The following is a 17,659-nucleotide window of genomic DNA, read 5'->3' as shown; positions in this document are numbered from 1 at the left end:
ATAGTTAAGGTGCCCTCACCTGCTGTGCCTGCTGGTGCTCCAGCTTGACTCTGGATTCTATACAACTCCTAGTATCCAGGAACTTTCGGCGTTGAGCAATGTCTAAGAGTTGTATATGGCATACACCAACCACATTCACACCGATGAATAGAACTACATTGGCTAGGACCTGCATAACAAATCAACAGAAAATTGAAATTTATTGCTCAGAATGTGATTCATGACACAAAGCCTTTTTACACAAAAAAATCATACAGCAAGGTGAAGTGACATGGCATTGCTAAGACCACCATCTTTAATTTTATTTCTTTCTTTTCCTGTCTTATGACAGCAGTATTAAACCTCTGCAGTGAAATCAAACTACACTTACATGTAAGGTGTCTTGTCTATTTTCTTTGTAAGGTAGGACTGTACATATTTACCAATTAAGGTATTTCCTTTAACAAAGTGCAATAATTCTCAATCAAATCACCAGTAGCTTGTTTGTCTGTCTATTTGTCTGTCTGCTGTTTGGCCAATCATCAGATTCTTAACTTGAATGCCTTTATATTCAAATATTTTATTTAAAGGGTAGCTGCAATCAATTTATTTCAACACAAACGTTCAAAATGTACCCTTGTATCTCAGTTTACTTTATTTTCCACTTTTGTCTCACTATTTCAAAGGGTATTTTGCTGCCTTTTGGTTTTTATGCTAATAGTATTTCCGTATTCATGAGTAAAACTGTGATGTCATCCCAGGAAGAAAGCCTAAATGTTACACTGGTTTGTATACAAAATTTTTTGTAGATTTTGCTGGACTAATTTTCTCTTCTTGCTAATCATTGTTGTAATTCTACTCATTGCAGTAAGTGAGCACCAATGCTTTCTTAGAAATATATTCAGTAAGTAAATTGTGGGTTAACAGTTTTAATAGAAAAACATACAGTAATAATTTAGGCAAAACCTATGCAGTGAGCTACATCTTCCCTGGATGACATCAGTGTTTAAATACATGTAAGTGCACTTTTTAGAACATTTAACCAAATGGGAGTATTGGAACAGAGTGTTCATGCATTGGAGAAAAATACAAAGTTACAGAATAATCTTGTCTTAAAAAATTCATCAAGATGCTTACTGTTAAAAGAATTACATGTGAATTAAATTTTTACCCTTTAGGCTTTCAGCATTAAATTAGACTTTAATGAGTAAACACCTCCTTAAAAAGATACAAGTTGACTAAGTAACTGACAATGATCCATTTAATGGCACCTAACATGCACTTTGTAGATAATTAAACGACAGTTTTGATGGATGTGCTTGCCTTGCTCATACATGTAGTTACGGTACCTAACTCATGCGTCGTACCATCCAAACCCTACTGTACAGTGTCAGTACCAAAAGCACAATTCATTCCAATTTACAGCCACTTGCAAAGGTAAAATGCAATAAGCAGCAGGAGATTAGTTCAGGTAGTGGGAACATTAATCATCCCTTAGTCGCTCTCTTGCAATGACACAACAGAAATAGAATTTCCATTTCTCCATTGTCTGGAGTGTTGGAGACAGATGGACCTTATATGGTTTGCTCCTAAACATTCATCATTATTGCCGAGGATTGCTTATAACAGCATCTGATAATGCCTCCTTTAAAGGGGTCTCTAAGTAAGTATAAAATTACAGCTGCAAAGCGCTAAACTCGTGTGCATTTCACACTGAAAAACAATGGTGTAAAACTGCAAACACATTCCAACAGAAACACTGAATCTTGAGAATTAAACCATCAATTGACAATCTTAAGTGGAACAAAGTCATTGAAGCTTCAGTGGGATTCTAACCTCCTACTATCAGAACATAAGACCAGTGCTTTGAGTCATCTAACCTTATAGCAATGTCCAAAGTTCCCCAAGACACATCCATGTATAAATTTGTGATCTTTGTCTCAAGACAAAACCTTCAACAGCAGCAGTGAAAGTACACATTTAGCACACTACTGAATGTTAATATTAACTTGGACTGCATTCAACCGTGGAGGAAGGACATTTTCCTCAATGATTCAACAATTTTAAAGGATGAGACTGAAACAGGGTTTACAATTTTGTTGGACAGAGTTCAATATGATTAGGGTGCAGCCATGATGGGCCTCTATAAATATACAGAAGAGCTGTCTGCTGTCAGCATGCGTAATGTACCTTAGCACTTGCAAACATAAACATGTACCTGTATTAAGAACAAGATTTAGATGCATGTAGCCTAACATTCACCACTCAGTGAAAGTCACATGACACTGACATGTTCCCGCTAACAGGTTATGAGGACTACACCCGTGTTGGAATGTAGACACTCTGGGGACCAAAAACATTATGAGTTCAAACTGTTGTCCCTGCAAGTCTATTTTAACTTTCCTAATTACAGGTAAGGAAACTGTCCCCTTACTGTACCGCAGGGAAAGCTTCCCCACACAAGTGCAAGCATATACAAGTACATTCAGAAGACAGTTCTGTCACTACAATGTTACACAAGGCCATGCATGTACAGTACAAATGTTCAGCCCTGTACTGTATCATCATTATACAACAAGGCAAGACCTTGTGTTTCCTTGTGTTAAATTGATGACTTTCCTGTAAGGCTACTTCCAAGAGTATAAATGGCTGAATTTGGAAATAATGAATGCATATATGCAGCAAATGCGTAATGGGCTGAATGTGTACTGGTATGCTATTCCCAAAGGTAGCTAGTTAGGACATACCTGTATATAGTTTCAGAAACTCTAGAAATATATCCAACACACTATTCTATCAAGGATAAGAATGAATACTTTGTTTTTCCTATGTATGATGTGTATTGCACATGCTATGAGCAATACAGCATAGAAACCATTACAAAATCTGTATGAATGTTGCAAAGCCATTCTAAGATTGATGAGTTAAGCTGTGGAGTGTGGCCACTACTTCCCTAATGACCCATATGTCATATCATCAATTTGCTCTTTCCTTGCTGTCCTTATCAAGATGTATATTTTCATAGGAAGAAGCCAGGCATATTTCACCCTCCCCTGACCATCAAGCAGGAATACATGTACCTTCAATGAAAGACTTAATCCTCGTCACTGTCTGCTGCAAACCTGACATTTCCTCCTTCATAAACAAAAGATGGCACAACCTTAACAGATGACATAAATATATTGAGTCAAGAAAACAGAGTTGGAACTATTTAAAGAGCTCGTTTGTTTTCAGTGTGATATTTGCCCCGGGGAAGAAAGAAAAAGAGGTTGGTTTAATTGGATTGGCCATGATTCTATTGGCCATAATAGCTTAGTTATTCCTGGGTTGTTTGTTTTAGGAAAAATGATGGATCACCTGTCCTTTGTCAAAGCAAATATTCAGAACCAGTTTGAACTCACAAAACCAAAATTGAATGGAATAACCCTGCTTGTCGCAGCAACGGATATCAGTAATTGAAGTATATATTACAAGTGATGAAGATTCTCTGATTGCTTGCAACAAGACACAGGCATGAGTTTTGATATAAAGCCACCTAAGTTAGAGAATGTCATTGTCTACATTCACATTTGAAATTTATCTATGTGTATCTATTGATAGTGTGATGACTTTTGGGGGCAACTGCAGGTTGCATCACTGGGGTCAGGGGTGACTATGATAAATATAAAGAGAGTCATTGAGGAATTGACTTCCAACCAAAGCAGGAATACCAACCGACCCTGCCTGTCCCTCAGCAGTGGCAACACAAAACATTTATGGTGTATGGTATACCCTACTCCAGGTGGACTCCATCCCTGACCACCCTACATCAATAAGTATCCTGCCTAGACCAGGCATGCGCCCCTGGTATGGAATGATGCCAAATGTAAACTAGTGATTACAGCACACATAAGCCAGTATACAAGCTGGTTCACACTTCAGGCATATGGCAAAGCAAAGTAAAATTAAGATCATTGTGGTAAATAGAAATGTGTTCTAAACTTTTTATAATTTTGCTTGCTTTCTTGCCACATGCATATACGTATAGAGGTCTACATGTATATGTACCGGCCTAATGGCAGATGTTCCTGTGTAACTCACACATCTCCCTAACGAAATCTAAAATATTTGTAACGAAGGAGCCAAATGCCAATTATCTTACTTCCTGGTCATCTACAGTATATGCATGTATGCCCAAAAGTTAGCCTACAACGTATGTACCTGCTAGCTGCGGCAATAAAATTAACGAGCAACTACATAATAAACCACAGACTGATGGCTACAGTCAACAAACAAAACACACTGAAAATGAGCTGACAATTTGACCACAACAAAAGTTAAAGTACACATATACAGTGCTCAACATAAGCTTCATTTTGATTTCTTTTTTAAATTATTATACTCGCATAGTTGCATACATGTAAGTCCAGTACAAGGTATGTACAGAGACCCTGACTGTCTCGGGGACTCTGCAAGGCTATTTTAGAGTTTAATGCCATGTTGCAATGATCCCTTGTCAAACAAACTGGATTTGATAGAGACTGCTTCGAGTTGAACTTGTCATTGAATATACATGTACATGTATGTACATGTAAATGAACACCAGCAGTAAGTGAAATGTATGAACATTCATATATGCAGGTAAATTATGTACACATCTGGTATATTGTGAATTGTGTGAAAAGATAATGCCTTAATGCCCTTCTATCGGACAATAATTTGGAATGAAATTACTCAGTCAAATACAATTTGGAAGATATGAAAAGAAAACTTCAATTCTGTTAGAAGGAAATTTTGTGTAGAGCTAGAGAAGCATTGAAAATGAAAACTGGATTCTAATACTGAAAAGTCTGCATAAATTTTGGAAGAGCATTGAGATGACAGCTGTTGAATTTCTGACCACATTTTGATTAGTCACATTTAAACTACTTTCCCATTACTGCAAGCCATCTTCTACAGGGTGAAAAAAGAACACAAAGGTCAGTGGTAACTTACACATATCACATCACATACATGTAGATGTACTGTACATCTACATGTACTGCAATGCACTGCTCAGCTACGCTGAACTGGCGAACACATTACCATAATACCAACACCATACCAAAAAATTTTCATCAAAATCCAATTATCAAACTTGCCGGTCTATTGTCACATTCTATAGTGCACTAATGAGGTAATTGCATTACAAATACCCCGCTTGAGAGCAATTCCTAGCCTTGTGACATTCCAATAGAAGTAGCCTCATCAATTTCTAATGTGTTTGGTCAAATCAAATGGACAGGCAAATCACAAATGATTTGGTACAATTGCCTTCATCTGGTAGAGAATTAGATCTAATTTAGCTATGCCTCTGCCAGAATATTTTTTTTATTTCAAATGCCTGCCTTCGGATTGAACCGCATCTTAAATTTCATCAGGAGACAAGTGATGTTAAGGAAGCAGAGAGACTCTTCTCATGCAGAATTCAATGTTCTAAAATTTTGAAAAATAAATTGAAATGCAATATATTCCATAGATACAAAATATCCAAAAAATTCCTTAGTTGCCAGTGGTCATACAGTACTACAACTGAAGCCTAAAAGCAGGGTTGTCAGTCAGCTCACTAAATGCAGTTCATTGCCCTCGTTGCAGACATTTCCATGTGCATGTAAGTACAAATTTTTCCTTCTACATCCTTGAAACAGATGAAAATTCTTAACATCCATGAGAGACTAAGTTTACTCAGTTCTTCCTCTGATGTTGACCACTTCGCTCTCTCCATGTCCCTGTCTCTCAACCTTCTCTCAATCCAAATAAAATTGGAACAACCCCCCATCACATCCACAAGACAAAATCATGCATTCAGAAACAATCTTGTGCCCTCTCATTACAATACCAAATGCAACTACTTGTAGATACACTTATTAGAAATGTAATACATTGAGTACAAGGTGAGCACTGTACGGTGACTTCATACACTACTCACGACAGCCTCTGCATGTTCCTTACAACACTCTCAAGAAAGGTTCATATTAAGCCTTTATGAAGGCAAAGATTGCAATGTATAGGCAACAAATACATATACGTGTAACTCCACTATGATTTCACAAACAATAAACATCAAACAACACAAGTAAATTTCACTCTACCTTGTACATGGTTTATGATGCCCTATAGAATAGGGATTCTATTTGCATTCACACAGAGCATGAATAAGAAATATTACAAGTACGTGTATAGGTAGCGTACATGTCAGTGCCACTTTCCATCATCACAGCAATTTCTTTCAATGGCATTGGAATACAACTTTACCAGTTACAACCCTGGGTACATGTACAAGCATGCTTCTGAATATATTCCTCAAGGGGAAAGCAAACGTACATAAGAGGACACAGAGATGCAACCCAGGGTGGAAAATGACTGAGTTATGCAAACAAGCTGCAGGCAATTGGGGGGGAAATTTGAAGAAAAAGCTGCACAGGAATCAATATCAGCCTATGTGTGTTGACTTGCTGTCCACAGACGTCTAGTGTCCTCAGTTCCATGATGACATTATTTGCTCTTCAACCATCCGAGTCTATATCCTCACAGGCACAAGTAAACTGAATTAATTTACACACAAGACTTCTGGGTAAAATCTATGATGGCATCTATAGACCAAGCAAATGAATTATCTAGTCAATAACGAGGGATCCAAGTAAGTACGGTAGTCTCTCTCTTGGACTGTCATGAAGGTATTTATACACCTTGGGGAAAAATGTGAAAAAAAAAACTTTGAATAATACTAGATGTATACAACATCTTTGTAACAATTCTTATATTGATGGTGGCAATGCCATGTCTCTGTCCAGATGAGACACCTGCCACATGCACTGACAACAGGTGCTATAAAATAGCTAAAATACATACCTGAACCACTGTGTCTCCTGCTTCTGCTTGTGATAAAACTCCTAGGACGACAATATGTGGAAGACACGTAAGGACACCAGCAATGACTGCATAGTGTCTTGGCAAGGGCAGCGTGGTGTAGACAGTAACTACAACAAGAATCACCAACCCAACCTCATTGGAGGGAAGGTAGAGTTTATGAAAGGACACTAGGAGATACAGGAATAGGAGTAAGTTGATCCAAATGATTGCTGAGATAATGCGGGGGAATTTGAGGAAGATGGTATCCGAGTAGGAGCAGACAGCCAGACAGATGAAGACAAACGTGGTGACGAAGAGGGTGATAGCACGATGCCAACCCTGTGGGGCCTCCTGGAAAGGCAAATAAGAATAACAAAACTTCAGTTCAATAAAACATACATTTATAGTGAAATACAGTTCTTGGAGATTTACTGCATTGTTATACCTCTATTTTGAATACTGTATTTAAATTTTATTGACCCAGATTGATCATGTGACCAGGAGATAACAACATATTTGCTTGAATCATCATGAATACATGTGTCACATCATAATACAGACTACATGTAGTCCCTGCCCCTCAGTCCAAACCATAATGGAGACACCACTCACAAGACTCTCATATTCACTGGTACCTGTAGTTTACCGGTACATGTATGATACATTCAACTGCTGAAGGACAACTTTTTGTCAAAGATTGAAGTTCGTTTGGAGTTTATTTCCTCATACTGTACATGTGTATGTGGATGCACCACATTCATGCATATCACACAACTTTCTGTACAGCAACAGACCTGCGACACTCTTTGTCGCAATTAAATTGGAGAACTTCAGGTGAGGAAAGTACTACAAAGAATTGAGGTATAACAAAACACTTGTTGGCTGCTGTGATGTGATATACACATAAGATGCTTTAACACCCTCGGGGCAATATTAGGTTTTGGTGCATTTGAGTCCCTCTGGTGTTAAAATATCATATCCCAAATCACCGCAGTCAATTGTTAAATAACATATCCTATGTTTTATATACATTCCAACTTTCAAGCAGTAGAACAATTATCTACACATGTTGGCCCATACTACTGCAGATTGGTCAAACAAAAAGAACGCGATAATACATGTAGGATGCAAACTACACTGTACATGTAGGTAAGATTTGCCTTTATAAATCAGATTTATTCAAATCAATTCAAATAAATTTCGTTTCCCCAGGAAGTCTCAAAATATGGAGGGCCTGACGTTTCAATTCTAGCAGAATCTTTCTCCAAGGCAAAATGACAAGTGGACAGGACAAACAAGCAAACAGAGAATCAACCAAGCATGGAAGTCAATACATGAACGCACATGTACATGTACATGCACATGTACATGTGTCTTCACACCTGTATAATCCATCACTGACATACAAATATAATGCCTTTCTTAAATTTCTTAAAATTTGCATTAAACTTTTTACCTACTTTCAAATCTCTCCAAAATATTCTCAATAAAAAGTTTTTAACTTGCATGCCTCAAATACTGTAAATTTGAAAGGTGATAGTGCAGGTACTAGTACATGGTGCATGTAACTGAGGCCTCCATTACGGAGTACACTGCACTTTCTTGACTGGGCTTTCAAGATGATTTCTTTTCTCAAGACAGACACATCCTGAGTGTCCTCTGCAAGTATCCATTTCTTACTGTCTCCACCTACACTATTTTCCCACCTGTATGTATTACCAGCATCCCTAGAGTTAGGTCGACAGCTTCCTGGTTGTTCAGAAAACAAATTACATGTACTTCAAATTACATGTAGCTGTAAAAGAGAAATATTTTGGGCTAATGCGATCTTGTAATGGTCATAATCTCAGTATTACTTACTCTATAGACCACTTAGTTAGGTTTTTAATGTAAAAAAAGGCTGTAAACTTATTATGAGAGAAGCTATCTTGAAGTAGGAATCATTCTTGTCTCAACCATTTCTTGCCTCCATCTGCACGACGTATCCTAACTGTTTTAATTCTGCAGATAAGAGGGTCACTAAGGAAGTTAACCTATTGGGATACAGTATGTAATAAAAAGTTGAGTTTCTTGCTACCTTATTTCCAACCAGCTCAGGAGCCAAGGGGCCTTTTGCTGACAGCGAGATGTGATAAATGTCCGTCTAAAGTGTGGCCCAGTGACACACGTTTTCCTTTTCTTTTCTTTTCTTTTCTTTTCGTCCTCCTTTGCTTTTTTTCCTTTTGAAAGCCGATGCCTAATTGGACACTCCACACCGTGTCTGCAAATTGGCAGTCAATTCTGGTGCAGAAGGCATTTGGGTCAAAACAGAGAAGAAACGGTATATTGACACTAGTGTCTGATTCTGCTGTAGCTCAGTAGAAAAGCGTTTAACTTAAAAATACAAAGGTTCCGGTTCAGAAGACCAGAATGATTTATCTCCAGGAGATTGCCCATTTAATCAGCACAGCAGATGTCTATGTATACTATTGAGAAATTCATTTTTATAAATCAAGCTTTGGATAGCATACGGCTAAGGCTTTACGCAATTCTCTGAAGTGTTTTGATTTCTGCAATGGGAAATTTATTCAACTTCATGTACATGTACATGTATGTACATTGTACATACATGTACATGTATTTTGTACCGGTAGTTCATGTTTATACTCTGCTAAAGTGCAAAAGGCAATTATTTGAGTTGGTGTCCATGAGCAAAACCTAACCGACTGCAGGAGGCACTGCAATAGTGCTTCAGTAGGCTCAGCTGCAAATCCAACAGAAAATTTTCCCAGGTCATCTAAGACACTTTGAAATACATGAAGACATGTCTAACCATTTCCAACCAGACCACATCCCTTTAAGAGTAATTGCTAGTTTACACATGCACTTTCCAAATGTCGCACAAAATCACAATAAAGTATAAGTGTAACTCCTGAAGCAAACACAACATACTGCACAGTGTTGCATTAGTCACAGCATCCATTTATCTCCAGCAGTACATGTCTGAGTGAAAATTACAATCACTACCTCTCTGTCTGAACCTCTTACAACAGGAAACGAGCCTCACCTGCCTCTATCCACTTCTTCTCATCCCTCTGCCCACATCCTTCTAGCCACTTCACAGGTGTGAGCACTCTTCAAGCACTAGTAATGTTTAGTGTTGCCTATGAGCGATTTGTGTAATGAACAAGGCAAGCTGGAGTGCAGGCATGAACAATTCTGAGAAGTGGGAATGCACGCCCTGAGACAGCGACTGAACTCCCTAGACTAGAATCCTCCCTCCCCCATCGCCTTGTGATTGCAAACGTTTATTAATGACTGCAAGGTTCCAGCACAGTTTTAGTTTGTCTAATTGATATGGGCTTGCTGTCTGTCACAGGTGTCAGTTAACTGCCAACATCTCAAAGCCCTGTTTCCATTTGGTTCATTGGAGCACTGGACTTGCAAAACAAGGATGACTTACACATGTGTACATGCATGTACATGTAAATGTAACTAGTCATCCAATGAATTTATCTCTACATGTAGATCTGGCCTACATGTATATGTATGGACCAAATTTATGGAGATTTAAAGGTATAAAATACCAAAAAATATCTGCCCAAGACAGGTAACCAGACCACAAGTCATGTGATTCATACTAATGGTGACTGAATATAAAATCAAAATGATCAGTTTTTATAAATCACCTCACTCCATAGTAAAGTTTGGCCCTAGAAATTCAGAGGGTTTATACATGACTGATTTGAGATCTATGTGTGGCTACATGTACATGTACAGCATGTATCACACTAACAAGTGTCTCCATGACACCCTAGCCACATGTACAGGCACAAAGTGCAAAGCCTGCAAGACTGATGAACATTGATGTTCACACTAGACTACATACCATACAGTGTACATGTATGTCACTAAATATTTACAAACCCCACACCCACGTGTCTGCAATATATGAAATGCAAATGAAAAAATATTAATTTAAGCTGTTACAATAGGGAAAACCACAACCTTCATATGCAGAGTTTAGCGCACTTTTAACTTGCTACCGACCACTGTGTATCACATCACACAGCATGCACATGATGTACTTTTTACTGTGAAATCAATTCATACGTAATCTCCTGCAAGAAGATGTGAAACAAACAATCACCCCTAAAGATAAGCTTTTGTTTTGACAAAAATTGTAAAAAGCCATTGAGACTAAGTACCAACCATCATATGACCACACAACACTTGGTAAATTGTACATCCTGCAACAACATAATTAACATGTACATGTATACAGTATGTCACATACTACGTATCTTTACTGTTTTACTGTGGAGTATGGATCTGTGATGTGAGCAAAACATTTAAAACCAAATAGCATACAGGTCACACCTCTGCTACTTTGTCAAGCTATTAAAAACTCAGACACTTTATGTAAAAAGTCTGCTTTATCCCTCTGAAATTAGTTTTCAAAAATTCTTTGTAAAAAAAATTGCTACATCAAAATTCTAATTCCGATGTCCTCTTTTTAAAATCCTACAGGCATCCTGTGAACTCATTTTCTGTATTATTGGTGAAACATTTCCACAAATGCCACCCGCAGCTCTGGACATGGAGGGTCCTACATACAGAAGTCATGCAATAGCAGATGAAGTGCATCATATACATGTAGCCTACAGAAATCTGAACAAGAAAAAAAAAACAAGACAGGACTATAATTTGTATGACTGAACCCAGAAGGCTGAGTTGGTGTTTGCTGCATGAATCCCGAAAATGGATCAATCTACTACATTTTTTCAATTTTAAAAGTCACTCTTGCTAAACATCAAGAGAGGGTAGATTTCTGGAAATCCTTCTATGATGAGACAATCAATTCTGTAGTGGCAGAATGGGAACTCCTGTTTGATCAAATAGACACTGGCTGAATGCTGGAAGTTGAGGCCTTTAGGGACATCACATCTTTGACGATGTCAGGAGATGACAAGAAAGATGAGATGCCACGTTTGAGTCTCCAGGGCATGAGCAACCAACAGTATCTCATTGTGTAATGTACTTCCAAAAGTGCCAACAACAGAAACCGTCCAGGCAGATCTCACGCTCACAAACAACAAAATTATTGGGGCAGTCTGGGTGGTGCAAGCAAACACAGTGTGGTGAAATTGGGTTTTGCGTTTTTGCATGTCGACTTATACATGTAGTAATTTGATGCATTGCTGAGGGCAGCAAAATCATAATGTACAAGAGCAAATCATCAGAAGGAAGAAACTGTAAGGAGAAGATGCAAGAATTTCAAGATTTATCATCACTGAGATCATTTCTTAAGCTCTTTGTTATATGTAACTGGCTTCTTGCTCAAGAAAGCCAGACATGTTTTCAAACAACATGATGGCCAGTTTCATCTCTGTAATTTGTGTGTAGGTTTAAGCCAGGGATTCCCTCGAGCCCCATACAATGGATAAACTGCAAGTAGTCTGACGATAAGGCGACAGGGCACGCACGATAAAGCAGAATCAGTGGTTGGGGAGTGATAGAATCAGTGGTTGGGGAGTGATTGTATGACAAATAACAGACACCAATGTACATGTTGTACACAAACGGCAGTGAAGCACAAAAAGTTATCACACCATCTTTCAATTGTATGCCACATAATCACAAGTTGGTATGTATGTCACTTTGTGATCCCTATCTCTGGTTTGACATTTGGTATTTTTCCCCAATGACAGATAGAATTTATCTCGTAAACATCATCAGTGCCTCCATGCGCCTATCCTTGACAACTACTGTAGGCATGCATTCACAGGTACGATAGGTGTGAAGCATATCAAGTTTTTCAGACATTACATGTACCTCAAAAAACAAATAAACAAACTTGAAAGTTCTGCATTTTACAAAAATTACTGTCCATATTTTGGGTTACATAAAGAATTTGTGTGATTAAATTTGGCCCAAATAAGTATTCCATTTGAAGAGTGCATACATGTACATGTAAGTAAACTGTACATGTACATGTGAGTAAACTGTACATGTACAGAGTACATGTCTGTTGGGCTAGTGAAAACTGTGTACTGTGTACAGATACATATCATAGGTACTATTTAGATATAAAAACAGTGTATGTCCATCAACATGTAATATTTTTTTCATTTCTTAAGCACCAATTCTATTGACAATATTCAATAGCACTGTAGGCCTACATATCAAAACAGCAAAAATAATGATTACACATTCATAACAGTTATATAAAAACTACAATTAAAATTATAATTAAAAGTAACAAAAACTACATGTAAGTTACGGGTTGAACCACATGATTAATAAAACAAAAAATTACATGCATAAGACCTTGTTAATTATAACATTTATTAAAAAGGTATGTCTTGATGGCATGCTTGAACTTGATTTCACTTGTAATATCTTTCTTCAGCTGGGTTGGCAAAGAATTCAACAACCTTGGTCCAGCAACACCAAATGCCTTGTCGTTAAGTTTATTATACGATCATGAAGACTCAAGGTATCCTGACTATGTAAGTCATAAGCACAACAGGATTTGACAATCAAGCCAATCAGGTAGCTTGATGCTTTGTTGTGCAACACCTTGAAAACCAAAGAAAGATCTAAAATTCTACACATGCACGAACTAGAAGCCAATGCAATGCTTTTAATGACTGCATAATCCTGTCGTACTTAACACAATCTCAGAGCCAACTGAGCTGCATTATTCAGTAAACATTGTAACTTATCGAATGCAGATTGAGACATACATGTATATGTACCACACATTACAGAGTTGACATACATGTATTCCAGGTAAGATGTAAGTAATGAATGAACCAACCACTCAGTGGCTCCTTGATTCAGATATTTTCGAATACGACGTAAATTATATAAGCTATAATTCACCTTCGAAATACGATTGATGTGAGAGTCCAAAGACAATCTTGAATCCAGCCAGACTCCCAGACTACAGCATTGTCCACAAGTTTTATACATGTATGGTCATCACCTATTCGAACATGGTCAATGTGAATTTTATCCAGTTGTTGTTGAGAACCAAACAAAATCACCTCTGTTTTTCCAGCGTTAAGTTTCAACTTGTGTTTCAACATCCATGCTTGAACTGAAACACATTTTTCAATATTTTGCAATGAATGAGTTTGATGGCACAGTTTGGGAGAAAAAAATTCCAACAACTGGGTATCATCCGCGTAACCATAACCACTTATCATGTAATTGTCTATGATTTTGAATAGAGAACTTGAATAAGCCATGAAAAGCATGAGACCCAAACATGAACCTTGAGAAACCCCAAATTCAACACTGATATGTTCCGACAGAGTACCTGAAATTGAAACCATTTGGTAACGATTGCTGAGGAATGATGACAGTCAAGTGAGTGTAGTGTTTCAAAAACCAAATCATTCTCCATAATTTGGAGCAACAACTTGTGGTCAACAGTATCAAATGCTGCACTAAGCTCAAGTAAAACCATCATGGCTACCTGTTTGTTACCCATATTTTGAAACACATCGGAAGTAATTCTACAAAGCATGGTTTCTGTGCTGTGAAACTGCCTATAAGCTGATTGATTTGCCGGGAAGAGATTGTTCTTGTGCATTTGAAAAATGATTTGATCTGCAGCTATATGTTTCACTAATATTGAAATGAAGCAAAAAGTACTGATTGGTCTGAAATTTGACAAGTCGGCACCAGCCCCACGTTTCTTAAAGGAACAACCACTGCATTTTCCATTCAGTGGCAAATACATCATTTCTGAAGGAACAATTAACCACAGATGTAATAATAGGAAGTAAAACATCTATACACTCCTTTAACAACCACGTTGGAATGGGATCACTAATACAATATTCAGAGCTTTCAGAATAGAATGCTTGACCAAATTCACATTAACAGGTGCGTAACAGTCTAGTTTTTTACCATCCCCATTCATTTTACATAAAACATCATCAACAGGAGCCTGACTTTCCAAATCATCCCTGATTTTAATGATTTTTATCAGTGAAATGGCAGTTAAAGTCATTAGCCAGGTTGCTTTCCGACGAACAAGTAGGAAATTCATCACTTCCATTTGGCTTCAGCAGAGAATTAACAATGCCATATTGTTTCTTTTGATCACCATGGCAATCGTTAATCTCACTAGAGTAATAATCCTTACAGGCCTGAAAAAGCCTGTTTGTTGTCTTATTTCTGAAATACTGGAACACATCTCTGCTTGACGTTGTAAAGTGTCTTCACCACAGCCTTTCAGCACGCCTCCTTTATTGCCTGAGTCTTGTAATTTCATCTGTTATCCATGGAAGCTTTGGCCTAATTGTAATTTTCTTAGTTTTTGAGGGAGCATGCCTATTCAATAAATCCATTAAAACAGTACTATATACGTTCACCATCTCGTCAACATCTTCACTCACCAACAAATCATGATCACACATGTATAGCTGAGGAAAGCGTACATGTATGTCATTTATAAATGCAGCCTTGTCAATCTTCTGGTAAGATCTAAATGATCGTGTTTCACTTCGATATGCCTTGTTACGTAACAATGTACAAGTAGTAACAAATCAGTGATCTGATATAAAATGGCCCTCTACAGGTGGAGAGAGGCAGAGTTTATCGTCGTCATGTGTAATAAACAAATCAAAAGTATGACCGGATTCATGAGTTGGAACATGCATGTGTTGGATCAGATTTCTCGAAAAACAAATATCATTAAACTTCATAACCATTGGATTGTCTACATTATTGACATGGATATTAAAATCACCACATGCGAGTACTGGCAAATTACAGTCTAAAACAAAATCCAAGTAATTTTAAAATTCCTCAAAAAATGTATTAATAGGAATGGGATACATGTATAAGGTTAAATAAGGACATCTGTACACAGTTATCAACTTCACTTGATAGCTGCTAAAACCAACTGTCCATTCAACGAACTCAAAAGATGCCATCTCCCCAGAGTTGGTTTTATTCACCTTGAACAGGTCACTGCAAAAAACAACACCAACGCTCCCACCTGATCTATTTTGTCTGGGCTGATCGTTAACAGAATAACCAGGTGGAAGACATAATGATCGAACTGCAAAATCATTTTCTTTAAGCCAAGTTTCGGTTAGAATACAAAAATCAATCTTCTCATCAATGATATATTCACAAAAGGTTTCACATTTGTTTCTGATGGACCAAGTGTTGACTAAGGCCCATTTGAATGCAGGAACCAAGATTTGAGCCTCAAGATATGGATAACTAAATTCAGAGGGTGAAGATAGACCAAAAATACAGGACTTTACAAATTGTACATGCATATTTGGAGATATGATGGTTGTAAATGATCAAAACCTTAAACAGTCATAGATTTAACATGCTCACCACCTGTGTAAAAGACATTCAAACTTTCTATACCAAAGACGAAGAGATATTTGTATGTGTAGATGCATTAGTGCTACAAATGCAGTGTATTTTCTTGCAATGTCCATGTACGTGAATCCAATAACAAGACTTTCTTAGAAATAATCTACATGTAACTCAGTACCAGGTATCCATGTATGCTACATGTACATGTACCATGTAAGTTCACATGCAAAGACGTCAACCATGTAGTGCTAATTTTAGATTCTACAATTCCATTATACAGCCAAAATCTGTAATCCCATTTGTCCAGACTTCATTATGGCTTGGCATTTCAAATCATGATATAAGGCCATACAAAGTAAACAGGACCACTTCTATACTAGGTTGGAAATCACAGTTAGCTCAAAAACATCTCAAAAGATCTAAAATATATTTTTGTGGAAAAAGCTAACGGTTTGTGAAGTTCTCAAATTCAGTACCAGTGACATCAAGTGTAAGCTCACGCATGTGTAAGCTCACACATGGGTGAGGCTAAAGACGAATAGCTGAAAGAGCATGTGACATGTATCGTATGTACATGTACATGTATACATACGTGTACAAATACTCGGTACATGTACTTGGTACATGTACATACGTGTATGTGTAGATCTTGAACCAACAAGCCATTTGCGAGTTAAATTTGAATAACTCTTGTACACTGAGTTATTTAAAGTCACGTGAACATAACAGCTTGAATTCTCCTTACTAAAACCACTGTTGCTGTACCTTGTGATTCGGGGCAAGCTTCTGCTTAGTCACATAAGAGACGCCTTGCAACAATACACTGCTCTCAATGGATAAGAACGGCACAGAGGAACCAGTCCATTCCAGAGATGGTGATCGCTATGCAAAATTTTGCCCTGAATCACTAGGCATAGCAACAGTGTCTTTAGTCTGGCGAATTCAAATTGTTACATTCCTGTGCAATCAGATACATGTAACACAAGGTACCAGATTTTATTCAAATTTAACTTGCAAGTGGCTTAATTATTAGTCATGAGGGTCTATAATAATTAAGCATGCACTACATGTATACATGTACATGTATCTATCAGGGTGGAGTCAATCTACATGTCCATGTACATGTATCTATCAGGGTGGGGTCAATCCACATGTACATGTACATGTATCTATCAGGGTGGGGTCAATCCACATGTACATGTACATGTATCTATCAGGGTGGGGTCAATCTACATGTCCATGTACATGTATCTATCAGGGTGGGGTCAATCTACATGTCCATGTATCTATCAGGGTGGGGTCAATCTACATGTCCATGTACATGTATCTATCAGGGTGGGGTCAATCTATATGTACATGTACATGTATCTATCAGGGTGGGGTCAATCTATATGTACATGTACATGTATCTATCAGGGTGGGGTCAATCTACATGTCCATGTACATGTATCTATCAGGGTGGGGTCAATCTATA

General features: G+C 37.6%; 2 protein-coding genes across 8 annotated transcripts in view; one reads left to right on the top strand and one right to left on the bottom strand.

The window, feature by feature from the left end:
- psmg2 (proteasome assembly chaperone 2) overlaps positions 1–17,659 on the top strand; it is a 112,070-nt gene that overhangs the window by 39,727 nt on the left and 54,684 nt on the right. The gene's annotated exons all lie outside the window — the stretch shown is intronic.
- LOC110980095 (adenylate cyclase type 2-like) overlaps positions 1–17,659 on the bottom strand; it is a 94,580-nt gene that overhangs the window by 37,025 nt on the left and 39,896 nt on the right. For all 7 annotated transcript variants that reach the window (XM_087138335.1, XM_087138331.1, XM_087138334.1 and 4 more), the window contains 2 exons: positions 6,850–7,200; positions 20–169 (listed from right to left, as the gene is read on the bottom strand). In XM_087138335.1, coding sequence (XP_086994461.1) covers positions 20–169; positions 6,850–7,200 — 501 coding nt within the window. The remainder of the gene's footprint in view (positions 1–19; positions 170–6,849; positions 7,201–17,659) is intronic.

Source organism: Acanthaster planci, linkage group LG06, assembly GCF_054643075.1.
Source record: "Acanthaster planci isolate LZ-2023a linkage group LG06, COTS_SCS, whole genome shotgun sequence".
NCBI lineage: Eukaryota > Metazoa > Echinodermata > Asteroidea > Valvatida > Acanthasteridae > Acanthaster > Acanthaster planci.
The sequence above is the reverse complement of the archived record's forward strand: the minus strand, read 5'-3'. Positions and strand labels throughout refer to the sequence as shown.